The sequence below is a fragment of the Falco rusticolus genome, chromosome 6 (genome assembly GCF_015220075.1).
Source record: "Falco rusticolus isolate bFalRus1 chromosome 6, bFalRus1.pri, whole genome shotgun sequence".
Classification (NCBI taxonomy): domain Eukaryota; kingdom Metazoa; phylum Chordata; class Aves; order Falconiformes; family Falconidae; genus Falco; species Falco rusticolus.
The window spans coordinates 43,218,787-43,238,471 of NC_051192.1; the positions used below are offsets into that span (position 1 = coordinate 43,218,787).

The window sequence follows — 19,685 nt, forward strand, 5'->3', positions numbered from 1 at the left end:
TAAACATTGACATTAATGCTGAGATACTTACATGGAAGAATTCAGCATCTCATAAACCTCTTTCCATGCAAAACTGACCTTTTAAGCTAATGACAGAGTTGCCTGTCCTCTTGCATGGGAACTCAGCATGCCCATCACTGCTTTTCCCGCCCAGCTGCCAGAACAAATCCCTTTTCATCCTTATTCTATATCCTTTTAGGACAGTTGCAGCTCACGATAATGATAAAAACAATAACAAAATGGAATAAATTAGTTCTTTAGGTCAATAAAATGTCCTTTCCTAAGTCTTGTCTGAATACCTTTGTGCTAGAAACTGGCTGAGATCACTGCAAATCAGCATAATAAAATGATGATGACCAGCTCCTTTGTAGAAAATGAAGCAATAAAGAGCTTCTGTGTTAGCTTTATGTTTTTATTGATAGATACCATACTGGAGACCACACACATTACTGTTATATAGGAGAAAAAAACACAGCCGTTTCAAAGGACAAAAAAATAAAGTGATTTGATTCATCGTCTCCTTTAAGAAAACTGGCATCTGGACCACATGCACTTCAAAGTCAAATGCTGTAGTGAGATGTGCTGCTTTGAAGTACAGCTGCTGATCCAGACAAATTTTGGAGCCTAAACCAGCATATGAATCTGCTGTACTCTGAAAAAAAAATCTATTTCAGATGCCAGTTTTGACTCATTTTAGAAAATTGCTGTCTGGATCGGCTGAACTTCAAAGCAGAACATCGCAGTGCAGCATTTCTCTTTGAAGTGCAGCTAATCCAGATAGTGGGTTTTCTCCCCTCCTCCCTCTCCCCCCCCCCCCCACCCTTTTTTTTTTTTTAAGTAGTTAAAATTGGCATCTGACCTTACCAGTATTTCTCCTCACCCTCTACTCATTCTTCTTCCTTTCTCCCTTATTTCATCTCCTTTTGACCTCTCCAAAAAAATACAGCAATACTCACTATCTTGTTAGCTCCTGCATTACCAAAGCTACTATAAAGAGGGTGGTTGTGGGAATAGCCTATATCAAGTCACATAATGGACACTGGCCAATTGCTGCACATGGCTTGTCATAAAGTTTGTTAATAAATCATGCTTAATTTTATCATGCAAGAAAGCTCAAATAAAGCTCAAAATAAATCCCTTGTAAATGTTTGTATTCAGAGTATTCATAACCACATTTCCATGGTTCTGCTAACTCATAATAATGGCCATTAGCACTGGTTTAGAAAGCAGTTGAGCTTAATAGCATTTCACTTTAAAAATTTAAGCTATTTTGTCACAGAAAGGTCTCCTTCACAGCCACAACAGGAAAGCCTTAAGAAAAATGGTTTTACTGGGGAAGGAACAAGATTACTACAGGCAGAGTCTGCACAGCTTGCTGGCAAGGGGAGCAGTGCACTCACCAGGACAGGACAAAAGAGCAGCTAAGACCTGGTCAGCCAGGAGGACCTTCCTGCAGAGGAGCTGACCATGGTTCAAAGCAATTCTTCCTTACCCCAACTGCTGCCAGTTCCATGACATAGGGAAGCCAAGGGTAAGGGACTTCCCTCTGGAGAGTGCAGAGAAGTCAATAAATTATTCTTGTCTCTTTCTAAAGGCAAATCAGAAATGTGCTCTTCACTTTGGATATAATCATGGTGCTGGGGTGCTCAAATAACCACCTACTAAAGAAGTCTTAGCCAGACTAACAGCATTCTCCATTGCACTGGCCTGTCCAAAAGTTAAATCTTGCTGATAGGTAGTGAAATCCTGCTGCCTCGTTTTTGCAGATGGCTCGTGAGATCCTCACAGGAGTAAACCTCCAAGGGGAAGGAAGCAGGCTGAACAGTCCTCAGACAAACCCAGAGAAACAGAAACATCTGGGTTTATAAATAAAAACAATCCTGGAAAAAAATAGGTAAGCTGTAGCACTGGACAGTGTTTGTGGATTGTATTGGAAGACGTTGTATTTCCTGAGCATCTTAAGTTCTGCCAAAGCACGTCACTTTGCAGACAAAATGTGGGAGCAGGGTCTGGAGCACATGGAGAGCCACAGCAACCTGCTTCGGCTGCTCCAGCCACATGCACAAGTAAGGACGTGGTTTTTCCTAACCCTCTATGCTCAGACCTCTGAAATCGGCATCCTCTCCTCACCTCACAGGTCGTGGGTGAAGGCAGCTGATGTTTGTGAGGCTTGAGAAAGCAGCCCAGGAGGAAATTAATGGTTACTTCTCTCCTCCGAGCAGGGAGGGAAGGAAGTAGGATTTGTGTCCTTACACCAAACAATGTAAATAGAGAAAGAGAAAGTAACTGCTTGTTTTATGACTGCAGCCAAATGAATGAAAAAACATCATGTGTTTTAATGTTGTCATAATCTATATTCACAAGAAATCCAGACAAATGTTAGAGCACCCTTCATTCTGACAATTCCCAACTTCTGAGTGATTTTGCCACTCCCCAGATCTTTTAGCTATATTCCCATCTTGTACACACATAAGGGAAGCTCCCATTTACTACTAAATTAAAAGACTAATCATGAAGAAATGTTGCAGTCTGTTCAAACTGCAAAGACAAAGCAAAAAACCCCCACCAAAATACATGCTAGCACAAGAGGACAATTTAATGACAGCATCTCTCATTTGCTAAGAAATAACTCTGGAGAGAGAAAGGACTGGACAATGACCAGCATTTTATTTACACAGGTCATGAGACATGTCACTTGGGTGATCTGTTCTTGTCAGGCAGTTCTTAATTAGAAAATTCCTAGAGAGAGCTCCTGCTCCCACTAGGTGCGTATTAAAATCTAAAGACAAAAGGAGTTAGTAGAAAAGCCTGAGGAATAGACAGAGAACTCAGGTTACACTGGAAGGCAAGAGTCAGCTGCTGCTAGCATAGGGAGAGAGACTCAGGATGGGATGCTGGATTTTGAATGAAAAACTCTCAGTGCTGTTATTAGTGAGTATTTTTAGCATTAAAAAAATCTAATTGGATATATATAAATATTTTAAGCTTGTTTAAAAGACATTTTATGGTTTGCTTACAGTAATACTCCCAAGCTTAATGTAAAACTTGCTATAAAATATTCAGCAGTCTTTTTATAACTACTCTTAAAAACAATTTAAAGTCCTTACTGGTTTATTTTTAATTATTTTTAAGTCCATGTACTTTAGTTTTCAGATAAAGGGAACAGGCATTTGCATTGTAATTGAAATTATATTCTGACTTATTTTCAGAGGATTGGTGAATTGAGTATGGGGGCAAAGAAAGGAATTTCCTCAGCTCCTAACTCCCTCCATTTCTAGATTTCTTTAATTTTAGCTTTATTGCCTTCTAGAGACCAGGCTAAGCCCTGTGTTTAAGATCAAGTTGCCATCACACAGTAAATGTCATCTATATCCTCTACTGGGATGTGGGATAGGACCTGTAATCCGGCATTTGCTAAAAGATAGCCTCATTCCAGCAGGCATTTGTGAGTTCTGTCATCTGTGATCAAGAACTGCTATGCACACTGATTTTTGAGTATCTCTCAGATACTTTTAAAACTATAACCATTTTATATGCATTTAAAAATACTGTAACTGTGACTAAACTGTAGCCTGTCTGCTTTGCAGCTGGTGTGGCTTGGACTGAATTTCTATTTGTTTATTGATACCTACCACTGGTATGAAGATGAAGATGCTTACTTTATACACGGATTATGTTGGGAGTAGTATGAGTTTGATAGATAAAAAAATTCCACAAGAAGAATGTATGCATAGTCTGATTTTATTGACATCCTTCATAATATTTTTGATGCTTCAACAGTAATTTTCCCATATAAGAGTATTATTTATTGTAGTATTTTCCTTCTTTTGCTCTTTCTATACCAAGCCTATAATTTACTTTCTTTATATTGTTATATGTACAGTCAACCCTGGCTTGGGCAAGAGCTTCTGCAACGTGCCTTAATTTTAACTGCATGCTAATCCTGTTACCAGTCAGTAGAAACCTTATTTCATTCTTAAGAGGAGCAAGCATTGTAAGTACCATTTCTTCAAATAGCCATATATCCTCCCTTTTTAATTTCCATAGTTCAACAGTATTATCCATATCAAACTTTTCCAAGGAATTTTAATTTTTGACAGAGTAGTCTGTACACTATTGCCTTGTTATTTTACTATTTAAACTGTCAGCGTTCATGACTGAAGAGAAACAAATGGCTTGTTTAACACGGTGCTCTAAATGCAACACTGATTTTGGCAGTCACTGCATAGCATGGTGTCATGAAGAGAAAAGTGAGGAGCTAAAAAAAGGGACACAATAATGCAACTTGGCCAAATGGAGAACATACATATCCATTCATGTGTATCCTGTGTAGCTGCAAAGTGAAAAACCGAGTGACAAATGTACAGATAGATATATAAAGTTCCATAAGTATAATAGGAACATGTTTAAACCCTTCTGCCTGCGTGGCCACTACTCAGGTCTTCCTTTCTTTCTCAACATGTTTTTTTTTAATGGAGTGGTCATCTACTCAGAGGAATTTACATTAACCTCGGCATCATGCATAGGAAGTACTTAAGGCTTTAGCTCTACTAGCTATAGCTTCAACTTGCAGTGAATTATTATAGTCAGAGCAACTCCAATACCACATGTTTGGGTAAAAAATCACTGATCACTTCATGACTCCAAGAACAACAGGAATTTAGAATTGGCAACAATTTTTTTTTTCTTTTTTTTACTGTTAGCTGGTTTTTATTTCAATTCCGCCTTTTTTTTTTTTTTCCAGAGTTAGAGTTACATTTTAAGCAGTATTTAGGCTGGAATCAACAGTTTTATAAGTTTGAGTACAGGAGCCTAAGCATTTAAGGAAAAACATCTTGTTGAACTTCCGAATCAGTTTGTGAATTAACATAAAATGCATGCATGCCCACTTAGATGCTGAGTAAGAACTCAGAGAACTGGAACTCTTCTCACAGATAATATTTTGCTGGTCTGGACAGTACTGTGCTCTTGAGGAGCATGGTACAGAGCAACTTGACTGGATCCAGCATGGTCATCACAGAGCTGGATCCAGTGACTCTCCAAGGAGGTGCTGTGTTTTAGCATTGCACCCCGCAGTGCTCCAGATTTTTGGAAGATTTATTAGCTGTGAAACAACATGGATAAATTTTGGCATGGCACTGTGCCAGATCAAGCAAGCAATCCAGACACCCGCAACACCATCCAGAGACTGAACGAGGTCCGTGAGGGCTGTCTAGGTTCCAGCAGAGTGTGTTACTTTTGGCTCGCCACAGCCCACCCCGGCCCCAGGCTGGCTCTGTGCAGAGGCACCCAGCCGGGCATCAGCACACCACCATCCAGCACTTCCAATAATGGGAAGACGGCTCAGTACCACATAAGCTTCAGCCACCTGAGGTCTAGACAGCCTCACCCTCCTGGGGTGTGCATTTCGTGAAAGCAGCAAAAATGTTTTCATTGCAAGCTGGCTTTGCCAGCCATTCAGCTGTGCTCGTGGAGCTGAGCCTGAGCTTGCAAAGCAGTGGTGGCCCAGTCTGGTGCCTGTGTACCAGCAAAGGAGTTGATCACCAGCCCAGACAAACCACTCATAAAACACAGGTAAATGTAGCGGAGTTTTATCAAGCCTCTTTTTGAAACCCTGCCTAGGCTGAATAGCTTAAGACACCCTGGAGTGTTACTGTGCCAAAAACAGTTACCTGAGCCCCAAAATTAAGGCTAATCCAAAACTTCCACTGAATTCCTTCAACATTCCATTTTTAAATGTACTGAACTCCTTTCTTCTCCTCTCCAAAATGTGAGTTGCAAATAGTAATAGGAATGATATAAAACAAGTCCTGCTTTTTCACCAAGTGCTGTGGAGGAGCACTGAGGAGACAGCTTGACAAAAACATCGCATTTCACAAGATGGTTGCCTATGGAATAGCTGTAAATGCAAGTAAGTTGGTTGTTTTTTCTTTCTTCCTTGCCTTTGAACTGTTTTGAATTTCACAGTGATTCTGCCTAATGCTGTAATCCCCATCAGCTCTGAGACATGCTATTTTAGTGCAATCATTTGGTGACTGCAGCTTTAAATAGGTGTAGGAGTCCTGTCTGATTAACCATTTGCAACCTTTTTTGCTTGGGAAAAGTTTGACTGTTAAGTCAATAAACTTTCAACCCGAAGAGCAACTACTAGTTGCCATTCAGTTAATGTGACCAACCTATGTGCTCTTAACATTTAGTGTAAATAACTCTCATTAAATACCTGAGAGTAGGTGTTTGGGGAGATGGCATAGTATTACAGTCTGATTTCCTAAGGAAATGGTGCTTATGAGTCACACTGCTCATCTGTCCACCATTACATCTTCAATACTTTTTCAACCAGGTAGTAAATTTAATTTGAACTTGAGGCAAGAAGCTGTCTCAGAAACATTAGATTACAAAATTATTTTTTTTTAATATGTGATGGGTACAGGGAACTAATGGCCCCCCTTGAGGGAAAAACTGCATCCTGAGATCAAAAATCATGTGTTCTGCTGGTCCTAGTGACTTACTGAGCTATATGTGTTCATTGGCCTGGTGGGAAGAAGACATGGCGCCTTCCTGTTCCCCAAGCGGTTAAAAGACCTGGAGAATAGTGAAGCTTGTAGGAATTCAGAGGACATGAGTGGAACTGGAGATAACATCGGGAAGAGAGCTGTGCAGAGAGGGAAGAGCAAAACGGAATATGAGGAAGGACATAAGCACATAGAGATGGAGAGGTATCTGGAGCAGATAGTTCTTATAGAAAATGTGAAGGAGACACAGGAGTTAGAGTTATTTGCAAGCATAAGACATTGTAGCATAACAGTTCTACCACCAGGCTGTCAGGGTGGACTATGGCCCCATTGTTTTTTTTTCAGTCTACTTGAGGGAAATGCTTTTGCATGTACAGGCTGTTAATGTCCCATGCAGTGAGAGAAGAACATGAAGTCAGGATTGCTATCAGTAATCAATAGCTAAAATTTGTCCATTGTATGTAGTGCTAAGGAATTCAGAGGGGAAGGCTGATGGATGAGAGTGTGCATCTTACAGTGTGTTATGATGATTTACTTATCTGTCATGTCCATTCATTTATCAGAGTTCAGTTTCAGCATAAAGCAGATTCTTACGGAACGCAACATCGCTTCTTTAATTAATAAATCAACCCCGGAATGTAAATTAACCAACTTCTACTTGGTGTATAATTTGTCATGCTCCAAAAAGAAAGCAAAACTGCACAGTTAAACCTTTTATGTTTTTGGCTTTATATTCATATAAAAATGTTTGCTAGTGCATTAAGATGGACAATTTGGGAAGTGCAAGTCTATCAGAAAAGTGATTACTTTATGGCTTCAGTAATTCCAAGGAAAAAGACACAGGAGCTGATGTGAAATGACACAAATCACCTTTATTTAATTCTGTCACTCTGTAAAGAGAAAGTGTTGTTGGGTTGTTATTTGGGTTGGGTTTTTTTCCAAAATATAAAATGGGACAAATACTTGATAAGATATTCAAGAAAGAAAAGAAAATACAGGGAAGTCTAATGAACAAAGCATGACAAGTTATGAACTCATGCTTCCCTAACAGACAAGTGAGAAACAGCTATCATAGTTGGGAAAACACTACATCACTGTATAGTCAGACTTGGGTGAAGAACGGTGAGAAACTCAGTTGCCTGAAACTAAATTTTAAATTAATAAAAAAATTAAAAGCTACAGCACATAATGTGACAGAAAAGCAATGTTGCAGAGTAAAGAGGTAGCCACAAGTATGTTGAGTCCCTTTTTATAAAACCTAACTCTGTTAAAATGATGGGTAAATAGAGGCCAATGATCAAGAGCATGAATGTGGCAGCAAGAAGTTAAACCAATTTGAAGTTCAGATCAGTAAGCTTAGCCTCACAGTATAAAACCGTAGACTCCTTTATTATTAGAGTAACATGTATTCATCTTAGCTTGCCAGGTGGTGTTATTTCCAGCATATTTATTTAATAGCATGCTAAAAATAGTGCAACATTAGTATTGTCTGGCTTCTAACAGGCAGCCAGCTCAGCTAAGGTGCGTGTGGCCTTGGAAAAAGTACATCTGTACCTTTAATTTTTCATCAGCTCTAATACAAATTCAAGAGCAGGCTTTAATTGGTCAGGTCATAAAGGGATATAATTAGAGACTAGTGGGAGAGGGAAGTTGGAGGAAGGAGAGAGAGTAAACAATGCTATCTATAATCAAGGGCATCATTGAAAATTCAGTAAAGGGAATTCTGCTTAGTTTGGCTTCCTGCGTTCTGCATGCCTGTCTGTGATAAGAGCTGTCTGGGAGTTATTCACCCCCTAATAAATCTTCCTTATGGACCTGTAACTCTGCTAGAATAAAATCATAGTTTCATGCACTCTCAGTTTGATCAGTGCAAATCATTCTATGTTTTCTAATGCAAGAAAGACTTTTCAGTTGAGAGGCAGTTGTCTGAAACCTAAAGATACCGACAAGAGATAGTAAATAACCTTTTATACAACTCCTCCCTCTTACTGTATAGCTATTAACCTCTTAAGAAAGTACATTCATGTATTTTCTGAAGTGGGGAGTGTTGGGGGGTGGGTGTGTGTATACATATTTTTATATATATATACAATGCATATTTTAAAGAACAAACTGTTTCTTGTGTTGTATTGATGTTTGCAGGAAGGTTATATTTCTCCAACAGTCTTTGAATTATGATATGAACAAAGCTTGAGCAATTAAAGTAGGGGAAGGACAGTGAGGTTCTTTGTAGTTAGGCTGTTTAAAATGGTGGTTCCTGCTCCTTAAATTTCCAGCACTGTGATTTTCTTTAAAAACATGCAAAATGCAGACAGAAATATAGTGATGCCAGGTGTATTTGGCTTCTGACAAGCACTGAAAAATCTATTGCTAAAAATGCTAGAAAAACTTTCCATTTTCAGCCACGTTTTGGTAGTGGTAGCTATGTGAAGGGCATTGGTGATCTGAGTCACATTTTTGTGTAAGTGATGAAGTTCTCAGGGAAGCAGATGCTTATCTTCAAAAGAGGTTTAGCTGCTATCTCAGTGTTGTACTTCCAGAAATTACAGGAAATCAAATTTCCATTAAACTGCATTTTTTTTCAGTCAGATTGTTTAAATCCAGACTTAGTGCAAGTACTAGGAAGGAAACTACATTAAATTAAAGACTATAAGCTTCCAGCTAGGATAAAAAATGGTCCAAGTCATGTTGTTCTTTGATGTTTATAACCATTCTAAAAAAAAATAATAAATCCAATGCAAGTATGTGTGTGGTCACTATTGTGATTTTTATATAACCTACACTTTTTAGGTCCACAAAGACAGCATGAAGCTGAATTAAGGGTTCTGTATAACTAGAAATGGCACAAGGCAGTGTGTGGCAGAACTGAGGCTTGGTCGAGGGCAGAATTCCCCATGCCTGGCTTAGCTTCTTGCAAAGCCGTTCTCTTCACTGTGGGCAGAAAGGCCAGTATTTGACCCTTTGATTTTATCATGATAGGTTGGTTAATCAAAACATTTAACTGCTAGCAGCAAGCTCCAATTTGATTATTATCCTGCACAGGCATGCAGAAAAAGAGAGAATGAAACCTTGTCCTCAGATAAACACATGCAATTTCTGTTTAGTTCAATGAGAGTTGTGCATGCTTCACTGAAGGCACAATTGGCTGGATAAGACTAGCTAAATTGACCAGACTTTCAAGATAATTTAATTACATCTCTATGTATTTAAGAATATGTACAGTAAACACCATGCTCTAATAGCAACCCTTTTCCTCCCTCCCTCCTTGCAATAAAACCTTTTATTTGATCTCAGAAGTGGACTAGATAGAACATCTCAGGATCAAATAAAAATTAATATATGTTAAGTGCTTCAGAGGTTCCAGATGTTGTTAAAAAAAACCACTCAAATTCTTCAGTCTTCGTGTACAGTTATAAAAAAGAACCTTGTTTAAAAGATTGCATGATTTATTCCATACTTTATATTTGGTCATGCAGAATGAGGAAAATGAACTGAACTGAAAATTCTGAGATGTAGTACCTTAAACTTTGCCCTCATGGTTAAGTTAGATAGGTGGTACAGGGGGAAAAAACCCACAACTGTTGTAATCTCAGATTTCAGAAACCTGCATATTAATTTTGGAATTGCTTAGTAAATTCTATACGCTGCAGACGCAAAGGCCTTCAGAAAATGCACTTCAGGGATCTAAGATATTTTAGCTAATGGCAGCGTAGCCAGTGCCAGACTTTTTAGTCTGCTACAACTATGGTACATTAAAAGAACCACACTGAAAATGGAATTAGATCTTTGCATTACTCTTACCATCAAGCTATAATTCATTTTTAGATTGCATCATTTTTTCCTAGCAGCACACAAAAAAACATCAGAAGTATTAATCTGATAACACTCTAGGCAATACTTAAGATCATGGGAGACTCAGGTAAACCAACATACTCAGTACATCATTAATTTGTATCATTATGCTCTGTACATTAACAGCTACTGCAGAATAGCTTGCAAAAAACCCTCTCTCCTGTTCATTCTGGAAGTCTACAGTTGTATTATACTCTACCTGTCAGATGAAAGCTGGAGGGAATGCCGCCTAGAAGGGAAGATGTGGTAAATCCCAAAGAAGATATGATGACAGGAACACTTACAGTAAAGCAGAATAATATGCAGATGGAAAAATCAGTGTCCTTTACTAGCCTGCAGAAAAATCTTACCAGGTTAAGTTCCAGAAAGCAGATCTCTTCTTCCAGGGAAAAGTTGCAACATGATTGCTCTTTATTAAACCTTAGGCTCAAGACCTTCTTGCGAAGCTGTGTCTATTTAACTCATTTTTTTTCTGTTCAAGGCTGGAAATACTCTGTTAGGAAAGATGGACTTTTGTCTGTCTGGAAGAAACTACCACCTCATTTCACTCTCAGCACTCGCCATGTATCAGATACCACTAGGTTTCCTGTTGCTCCTGAAATGACTAGAATTTGTACAAATCATGTACAAACCTGCACTTTGAACAAAGTACAAGATTCCATAGTCTTCTAAACAACAGAAATGTCATCATTTCACATAAAGATTTCACAATCTGCAGTATCAGTTCTTAAAAAAACTGTGTTTTGAAGGCAAAAGAGAGAAAGTGTGTTATGCTATGAACACAGATTCAAACCTCCACCTCTAGTCAATGTTGTTCTTTTAAGTGAGCAAGGATGTCCAAAACTTGCCATTTATATGCTGCAGGGAACCCTTGGTAAAACACCACTGTGGATCACAACTCTGTGAAACTCACGTGGTCCCAAGGCTATGGTGACTGTCACATCATATCAGAGTTATCAAGAGCATCCTGCAGGTATAGAGGACAGGAGGCCCAAGTACCGTTACTGGTTGCACCAGTAATCACTAGCATATGCCAAGATATAACCCCTCAGTAGAAGTCCACTCAGAGATTCATTGTCAGAGCTTTCCATCCTGTCAAAATTTTCTCTCTTCTTTCCCTTAGTCCAGTGCTGGGCTACATGCCGCTTGTAACTCCACAACCTACCGCAGACAGTGGTCCATTACCCCACACCCATCCTCTGAGTTCTTTCAGATGTCAGAGAAATCAGGTCCTCATCAGGCAATGATTTGGTTCCCTTCCAGCTGGATCTGATAACATCCTTAACAGGCCAAAACATCTGTTCTGAAAGGAACCCCTTGTAGGAACAGTTTCCCCCTTCCCACTCAGCACTTAAAAGTGCTGTTACACTTAAATACATAAACAGTGTTTATATACTGCTTATACATCTGTTGTACACTGGGGAACAGATTGCCACAGCCCCCACACAGCTGCCACCTAAACCCTGCAGCTCAGAGCCTCTCTGGCTTTTGGATTTTGGCCGTATGAATACACACATCTCACTCACTGTTTGTGGTCTAGTGTAACCTTCCTTCCAGCATCCTAGTGCTGCCAAGGTGCTGGGAGCACCCTCTCAAGTGCAGGCTCCGGAGAGAGTCTCCTGCCTGATGCTGGCCAGGTTGTATCATATGCAGCACCTAATCCATAACAACATATGCAGGACGTGCTGGGTCATGGGGTCCAATACCCTCTAATGCTCACAGTCACGTCATATATGCTATTTCATAAAATGACCAACCTTCAGCTGAAAGCTGCTTGGATTGCTTGATCCCATTATCCCATTTATTGAAAGGTTATTTTAGAGTCTCATTCCTTTGATGGCTTGAATCTGTCTTCTAATTTCCAGACTCATTTTATCTCTGTGCAGTTCATATCCATTTGGATTTAGTCTCCATTCTGCTGAAGCTATTCTAGCTTGTATAAATAATTTATTATTCACTGGGCCAAAGATTCAGAAGAAATGGGAGCTTGATTTTGCAGTTTGGGTGCTCAGGATATTCACTTGGGATGCCTGTGTCAATAAATATTTTATTATTTTTATTAAGGGTTTCAACAGGAGATAGTTCATACGCACTAGAATAACCAGTCAGCCCAGTGACTAGGAGACGTGATTCAGATTAAAGCTTTACTTTAATTTTAATGTAACAAGGTTTTTAAAATAGTTTTTTCATCCCCCAGTGAGTATCTAAGCATAAGACAATAAGGTGAAGCAGGTGTTAGGGAGTGGCGGGAGGTGTCCCTAAGCTAACACTATGTTTTGCATGAATTGCAACCTGACAGTCAACCAGCCACAGCACATCTACTGCTCTAGAAGAATCACCTCAGAACAGAATGAAAATAACCTCTCTCCAGCATGGACACCTGGGCTAACCTACTGCTGGGGGGAAGAGTGCAATCTTCTACCTGTTTGCACTGCCTGCTGTAAGCACTCCCATGGCCAGCATCCTACCTTAATTCATATTGCCATGCCCACAGCTCTCCCCAGGCACTGCAGAGGAGCTGGACACTGGCAGCAGTGTGAGAGAGCTCACCAAGTAGGCACATATTTCTAAGACAGCAATACCAAAGTCCTTATGCATTTAATCCTGTGGTTTCATCTATGATGACACAGTGACTAGCACAGTAAGACATTACTGTTGTGCAAATAGTTACAATTAAAAAAAGGAATAAAAGAAAGAGAAAGAAGAAAGAAGGAATAAGAAAGAAGAAGAGACAAGAGGGAAGAGAAAAAAGGAAAACAAAAAAAGCAAACTAAAAAATAAAAAAATAAAAATAATTTTCTTTTGAGAGAGTATTTTTCAGAGAAGCAGATTATATTCAGTTTACTACAAATACTGCCTTTTAGAAAGGTTTTTTAAATGGTCAGACACAGGAACAGATAAACACTGAAGGAGACATGGTAATGGGAAGCTGATTATAAAAACTAGAAATACCATATCCTAATAGCTCTACTGTAAACGTATAATTGTTTTCCATTGACATTTTTTCATCCTTTGGTATTTAATATTTTGCATTAATTACAATGTTCCTGTAATGGATTTGAGAATCTCTCGTACTGAAAACAGAAACTCTGCACCTAGCATGATTACAACTTCATCTATGTTAGCGAATAATAAAGTCCTTCCTTTTTCCCACTTTTGAAATTATCACCTTTCCACTCAGGAAAAGAATTACAGGAGGGTTCTTACTTCACTCTAAGGCATTTTTCTGAACTGACCATTTCATATGCTTCTTGGGAGCAGGCCAGAAGAAGAAAGACTGTATGATGCTCAGGGCAAAGCAGATCTAACACCACGATTCAGACTCTTCCCTTAAAATCATAGCTCCTGTGGCTTCCGCAGGCTCCACCTACATAAAGTAATGCTATAGCTACTTGTTAATAGGGGACAGATTTCGGATGCATGTCTTAAATATCCTTGGTGCAAGTTGCAAACTGATCTATGCCTAAAATGGACATGTTAGTGTCCTGCGTAGCAATATTAGGCCATGGCACATCCTGGTATATAAATAAAAAAATAGGGATTCTAATCAGTTTACCTCATTTTGAACAATTTAAGATCAGAGGCAAACACCTTTATATCATCTCATTTATGTTATCAAAAGGTCCTCCTTTGATGACGCTGAAGACTGCAGGGCACTTGACTGTAAGCATGGGAAGTGATGACACTGGAGCTGTTCCTCTCCTCTCCAGTGTGAGGCAGTTGCTTCATATTAGACACGTATTTGATAAAATTTACCTTTTCTTGTCAGCTTAACCCATGCAAAGCTCTCAGTTTATGCCCAAGCTTTTCAAATGGTTTGTAGTGTGCTTAATGAAGTTCCTTCTGGCACTGTGGACACGTACAAGTGTGTCTGTAATTTCACACCACTCTTTCTCTCGTGCAGCCATCCATATTGTTGCCCACTTGATCAACATCGAGCGGTATCATACCAGCCAGTCAAAGGAAGCCGGAGAGTTACGGAATAAACTTTCTGGCCTTGGCAAGAGCCCAAATGAAAGCTACTTGAACCCAATCAGGACCTATGAAACAGTAAGCTGCCACTTTTTGGTTTTCCTCATCTAAAAAGTTTTCCTCTGTGGATTCTATTGTCGGTAAAACTGTATTTCAAAGCCTTTTAACCAGAGCGAGAAGGTGCTGCCAAAGGTTAACCTCAATTTCAGCTGAAAACACTTACTCAGAGCTGCAATTTTCAGGTTACTAAGCTCAAAGAAACGTCTACAGTATTTTAATTAGTTTTTCAGGAGACAGCTGGTGGGGGGAGGATAAGGAGTGTTGCAAATAGTAGACAATGAAATATGCCTGCAAAGAATTTTTAAAAAACTAAACTAAACTATGAATACATGGAACAAACACTACTTCTTACCAGAAAGAAAAAAAAAAAACCAAACCAAAACAAAACCAAAGCAGCAATAGCACTTAACAATATTTCTTTCACAGTTGGTTGTTACTTGTCTCAACCCGTGGTTGTGCAGTATCTTTCCAATCTGGGGGTTGATTCTGCCTTGTTACATGTCGAGTGTGGCTGCCTAGGGAAGAGCATGTGCAAAACTGGCTGGAGGTTTGGAAGGAGTGCATGGGGAAGATAGTGCTGCTGTGTGCTCTTCAGAGCCAAGCGGGACTACAGGCACCTCAGTCCCGCAAGTAAATGGCTCTGCTTGCTTTGGGGGCAAAAGTGACTGTGGCCCCTGTTGGCTCCCTTGGCTATCTCACAACAGCATTATAAACTCTTCCTTATAATACTCAAAAAGTACTCTTTCTGCAAGTTGTGCATGTAAAACATGCAAAAGCTAGCCAACTTTTTTCCTTCTTCCATTATACTATACATCACATTCATGTTATAAGTTTACTTGCGTATACTATTGTATATGGCAGGTTGAAATGGCACTGGTGAGACCCCCACACATACTTTCTGCTCTAGAAAATCCCCACATAGCCAGCATGCAATAAAAGCTGCTTGAACACCATGGAGTGGGGCTCTTTCGATCAGTGGTGTGCTCCACAGAAACAAGAAACAAAGTGAGACGATGGCTGGACAACCATCAGTAGGATTCGATAGTACTTTCAGTCACAAGGCACTTTGTTCCACTTTTTCTCAGTTAACCTTTCCAGTTTACATAGTGTGATTTTTGTATCTTTCAAAACAAACAGGTAAACAACTCTCAAGTTTGAAAAAAAATCAACCAAATTAATGATATGGTTAATTAATCAATACCATGAATACAAAAGTCTTCATGTTAGTGTTGACAAAACAGTCAGGTCTATCAAAATGGGACAGCCACCCAAGGACTCAGCTGCATGGACTTTCCTTACACCCACTGCCCACTCTCACCGCATGCACGTGAGATGTTCCCCAGGAACAGAACAAAGCTCACAGCTCTGAACAGGAACCTACCATCTTTCAGTATGCATTTTTTTCTCCATGAAGCCTTCCCATGGTGATAATTGTGAGGCAGGCCTCTAATTAGCATTAAAATCCTAAACACCCTTGAGGAGGAAGGCTACTGGGTTTTAAGATCCTTTCCCAGATTTCTCACAGTAATATGCCCCACAATTACCTTCCAATTTACAGCCCAGATTTTACTCTAACCTCTAATATTTATATTTCTTTTATTGCCCACTTCTGTCTCAGTAGCTACTCAGAATTAATAAATCATGAAGGAAAGCAAATAAAAGATTGCTTCTAACTTCAGAGAAGAAAGTTCTGAGAACAACAATTCAGGCTTTCTTTTCAGTTTCATCCTACCCCTGTAGTAGCAATGTACTAAGTGTCTTTGACATTTTTCCTTGTTTCATCTCAACTTTCAAACTAGCCACTGTAGTGGAAACGTTCAAAATATCACCTAGATGAATCCTGTTAATATGCAATAGGATCTGAACACACTCTTCACAGGCACCAATTTGAAAATGTACTGTGTGCTGTCAAGTGTGAACATTTGAAAGAATGATTTTACTGTAAAAAGTGACTGTAAAGATGGCATTGTGGAATTTTATCACCTCTAAGATTTCCATATCAAATGAGTGCACTTTACAAGTACAATACAGGTTTTTTTCCTCCTAGGACACAGAAGGCATACTGAGGTCCTTCATTCCTGTGCATCAGTACCAGGAAAACAGATGTATATGCTTTTCAGGTCAAACAGGAACTGCATTTACACTCTGTTGGCATATTTAGCTTGAGTCTCATCTTGTGTGTGAGACTTTTACTGCTATTCTTCGTGATTTGCACTCTATAACTGAGATCAGCATCTGACTGTTGTGTTCAAAATACGTCTTCATTCTCACTTCAGTTTATTTTTGTGGGTTTAGACAGATGTAACAGGCCTGCACTGATGTCTGTGAGTCATGAACAAAAATGAAAATGCCCTAGCCCAGCACATTAATGTTTCACCACTGACAAGCATAAAAATGTAAATATAAATACAACTTTTAAAAAATAAACCAAAGTATTATCCAGCGTATCTCCAGGTAAATGTAAGGAACAGGTAAATGAGATATGCTGTTTAGGTAAATGACAGCATGCCATTTTTATACACCATTTCAGGGCTGCTAAAAACCCACAAACTTTGAAGTAAAATAAGCACAGAAGAGCCCCATACCTTTTGTAGTTACAGGTGTCTTAGCACTTCACTTTATCACACTCATGTGAATAAGCTTGTTTCTACTGTTTTACTTATTACATCTTTAGGTTTATTTTTCTCATTTCTCTAATCATTTTACTTTTTTTCTGAAACACTTTTATATAAGTGAAAGAGATAAAAGTACTAATGAGACTGTCTAATTTCCTCCTTTCAATTCCTGAAACACATAAGTGGCAGAAAACATTTACACATCTGTCTGGGATAAACCTGAGTGGAAATAAGAGTAGAGGGATGTGTTTCCATGCTCTTCTGTGGTAAAATGGAGGTTTGCCTTGCATCCATGTCTTGTTCTAGTTTTGTTCCTATGCTGAAAACATATCTTAGATTTGGGCTTCATATGTAATAGCAGGAACAGTAACAACAGTAACAGCAACACAATTATAACAACAAATTAGAACAACTATAGCTACTAATGCTAATGCTAATAATGTATTCTTACTCTAGAACACAACAGGAGAGGTACTAACCACCATAGCTGGAATAACTGGAGTCGTGATAACTGTGGCTTTAATTCTGATCATGACTTCATCCACTGAGCTCATCAGAAGGTCATGCTATGAGGTGTTCTGGTATACTCATCACCTCTTTGTGGTTTTCTTCATTGGTTTAATAATCCATGGTATGGGGTAAGTGTCTGCATAAACTACGTGGGGTGTATGTACACAATTTGAGATGAAACAATTCAGATCTATAATCCTGTGCTTTTCTATTAATGAACTGCTGGGATCTTTGCTTGGAAATAGATTGCAAAATGAAAGAATTTGAAATTAAACCACACCACTTTTCTGAGGACTAAAAGTGTGGTTCAGTTCTTTCAATGACTCTTCTACCATCTTACAACCTGCACCTTATTAATGCATCGGTCTGAACGAACTTTCATCCCTGGGAACTGGGGGCATTACAGATCAGGAATAGGAATCAGACCTTTGTGAGTTCAAATTAATAAGGGATAGATCTTATGTTCATAACTCTTGTGTAGCATTTTGTGAGAGAGCTTGTAAAAGCTTGACAAGCTTTCAGCATGTCAGCAACCCTATGGCGAATGTCCCTGTGACCATTATCCTCTGCATCCACAAATGTAAGTAGTTTTGACCTTCTTATTTCTCTATGGGGAAAAATAACCCAAATTTCCTCACCATGGAGAAATAATGTTCAAGTAGCACAAGGCACTGTGTTACAAACCAGGTTTAAATGACTACAATAACAACTCAAACTTTTGACTAGGCCCGTCAGGTGGCTTTTACAGAGAAGGATGACTGCCAGGTTGCTGATAGTGTCCTTGTTCCTCAGCACAAGGGGAAGGTCCATCCTCTTGGTACTGAGCTCTGGTTCTTACACTGAGGGACAGCAGAGTCAGGGGAGCCTTCCTGAAAGCTCAGGGGCTGGTTAATCCCCTGTCAATGTAGAATGAGAGCAGGAATGTGCCTAGTGCTGAAAACGTTCCCACCTTCCATTTCCAGCTCCACTGAGATCTTCTCCTCCTTCTCCATTGTAGGCTTTCCCCCATTCCCTTTTCTCATTTCTTTGAAATAGCACTAATGTGACTTTACAGTGGCGCATCTACATTCACATTTAAATTCAGACAGGGAGTGCAGTTTTGACGCAAATCTCATGGTCCTTGTCACCTTGTAGATTTGGCTCATACCATGGTGCAGTCCCAGGGCTGCGTAATACCGAGTGCTTTGGGATGAAACGGCACTGACAGGAACGCATCTCTGTGTGCCAAGCACTAAGTGATCCGTTCACAGGACCAAACCAGACCCAGTCCTAAGCCCTAGGCAGCTCTCAGATGTGTCCAGTGCAAGGCCCTCAGCAGACTGCCTTGCTCCACAGAGCTTTCCCTGCCGACTGTCTCATGTACACACGGCCCCAAGCTGTAGCGAAGCTTTTCAGATCCAAGGACAGTCACTTGGTGTTATCATAATGCAGCTTTTATGTCTGTTTGTAAAACATTCAGATGGTATTGCCCATCACTAAAGCACATACAGACCACCACTCTTGGACAGAGAGGAACCTCCTAGCCCACAGCAGTGCATGCGTGTCCCTGCTCCCCGAGGCACATGGCATCACCACTGGGAAGGGAACCAGCTGGTACAATGCTTTGTGGTGTGTCGCTTTTCTTCTTCCTCTGCGATTTGAGAGCTGCCATGTTCAGTTTGGCTTTGAGTCTTCCCAAAATTGGCCCAATTAATTAGCCCCAAGTTTCAGAGGCACAGCTGCAAACCAATGCTGTAAACGGTATCCTGACCTGGGCTCCCTCCCCTCTCCCTCGCCTGCAAATCTTTCAGAATTCAATCTCAAATGAGACCTTTAAACCTTCAGCTTTGTAAGCTCCCTCTGTCTAGCCAGCTGATCGACACTGCTCAGCAAGAGAATTCCCTGAAAAGGGGACAGTGATTTATCTAACAGCCCTACCAATAGCTCTCAGCAAGCGCTGCTTGCTCCAGCCTGGGAGCGCACGGCAGCAGAGAAGCTCCCTGCTGCCCCAGCGCATTCCTACCATTCATGACAAGGAGTCAAACCCCAAGGTTTCATCCACTTCACATCTCTTCCTCCTTCCCAGGTGACCGAATAAAATGCACTCAAGCCTCCCTCCTTTCCTGTGTCTCTGTCTGAACTGGTGGCAGCCGATGACACTGCCAGGTAAAAGAAGGCAGCACTG

The 19,685-nt window shown here is 40.0% G+C and overlaps 1 protein-coding gene across 1 annotated transcript in view; it reads left to right on the forward strand.

The window, feature by feature from the left end:
* Positions 1-2,886: 2,886 nt before the first annotated feature.
* The window catches only part of NOX3 (NADPH oxidase 3), a 38,917-nt gene continuing 22,118 nt past the window's right edge, over positions 2,887-19,685 (forward strand). The window contains 7 exon segments of the mRNA XM_037392560.1: positions 2,887-2,931; positions 3,588-3,657; positions 3,660-3,682; positions 3,884-3,994; positions 5,827-5,911; positions 14,269-14,414; positions 17,468-17,649. Of these exon segments, the coding sequence (XP_037248457.1) occupies positions 2,887-2,931; positions 3,588-3,657; positions 3,660-3,682; positions 3,884-3,994; positions 5,827-5,911; positions 14,269-14,414; positions 17,468-17,649 (662 nt within the window).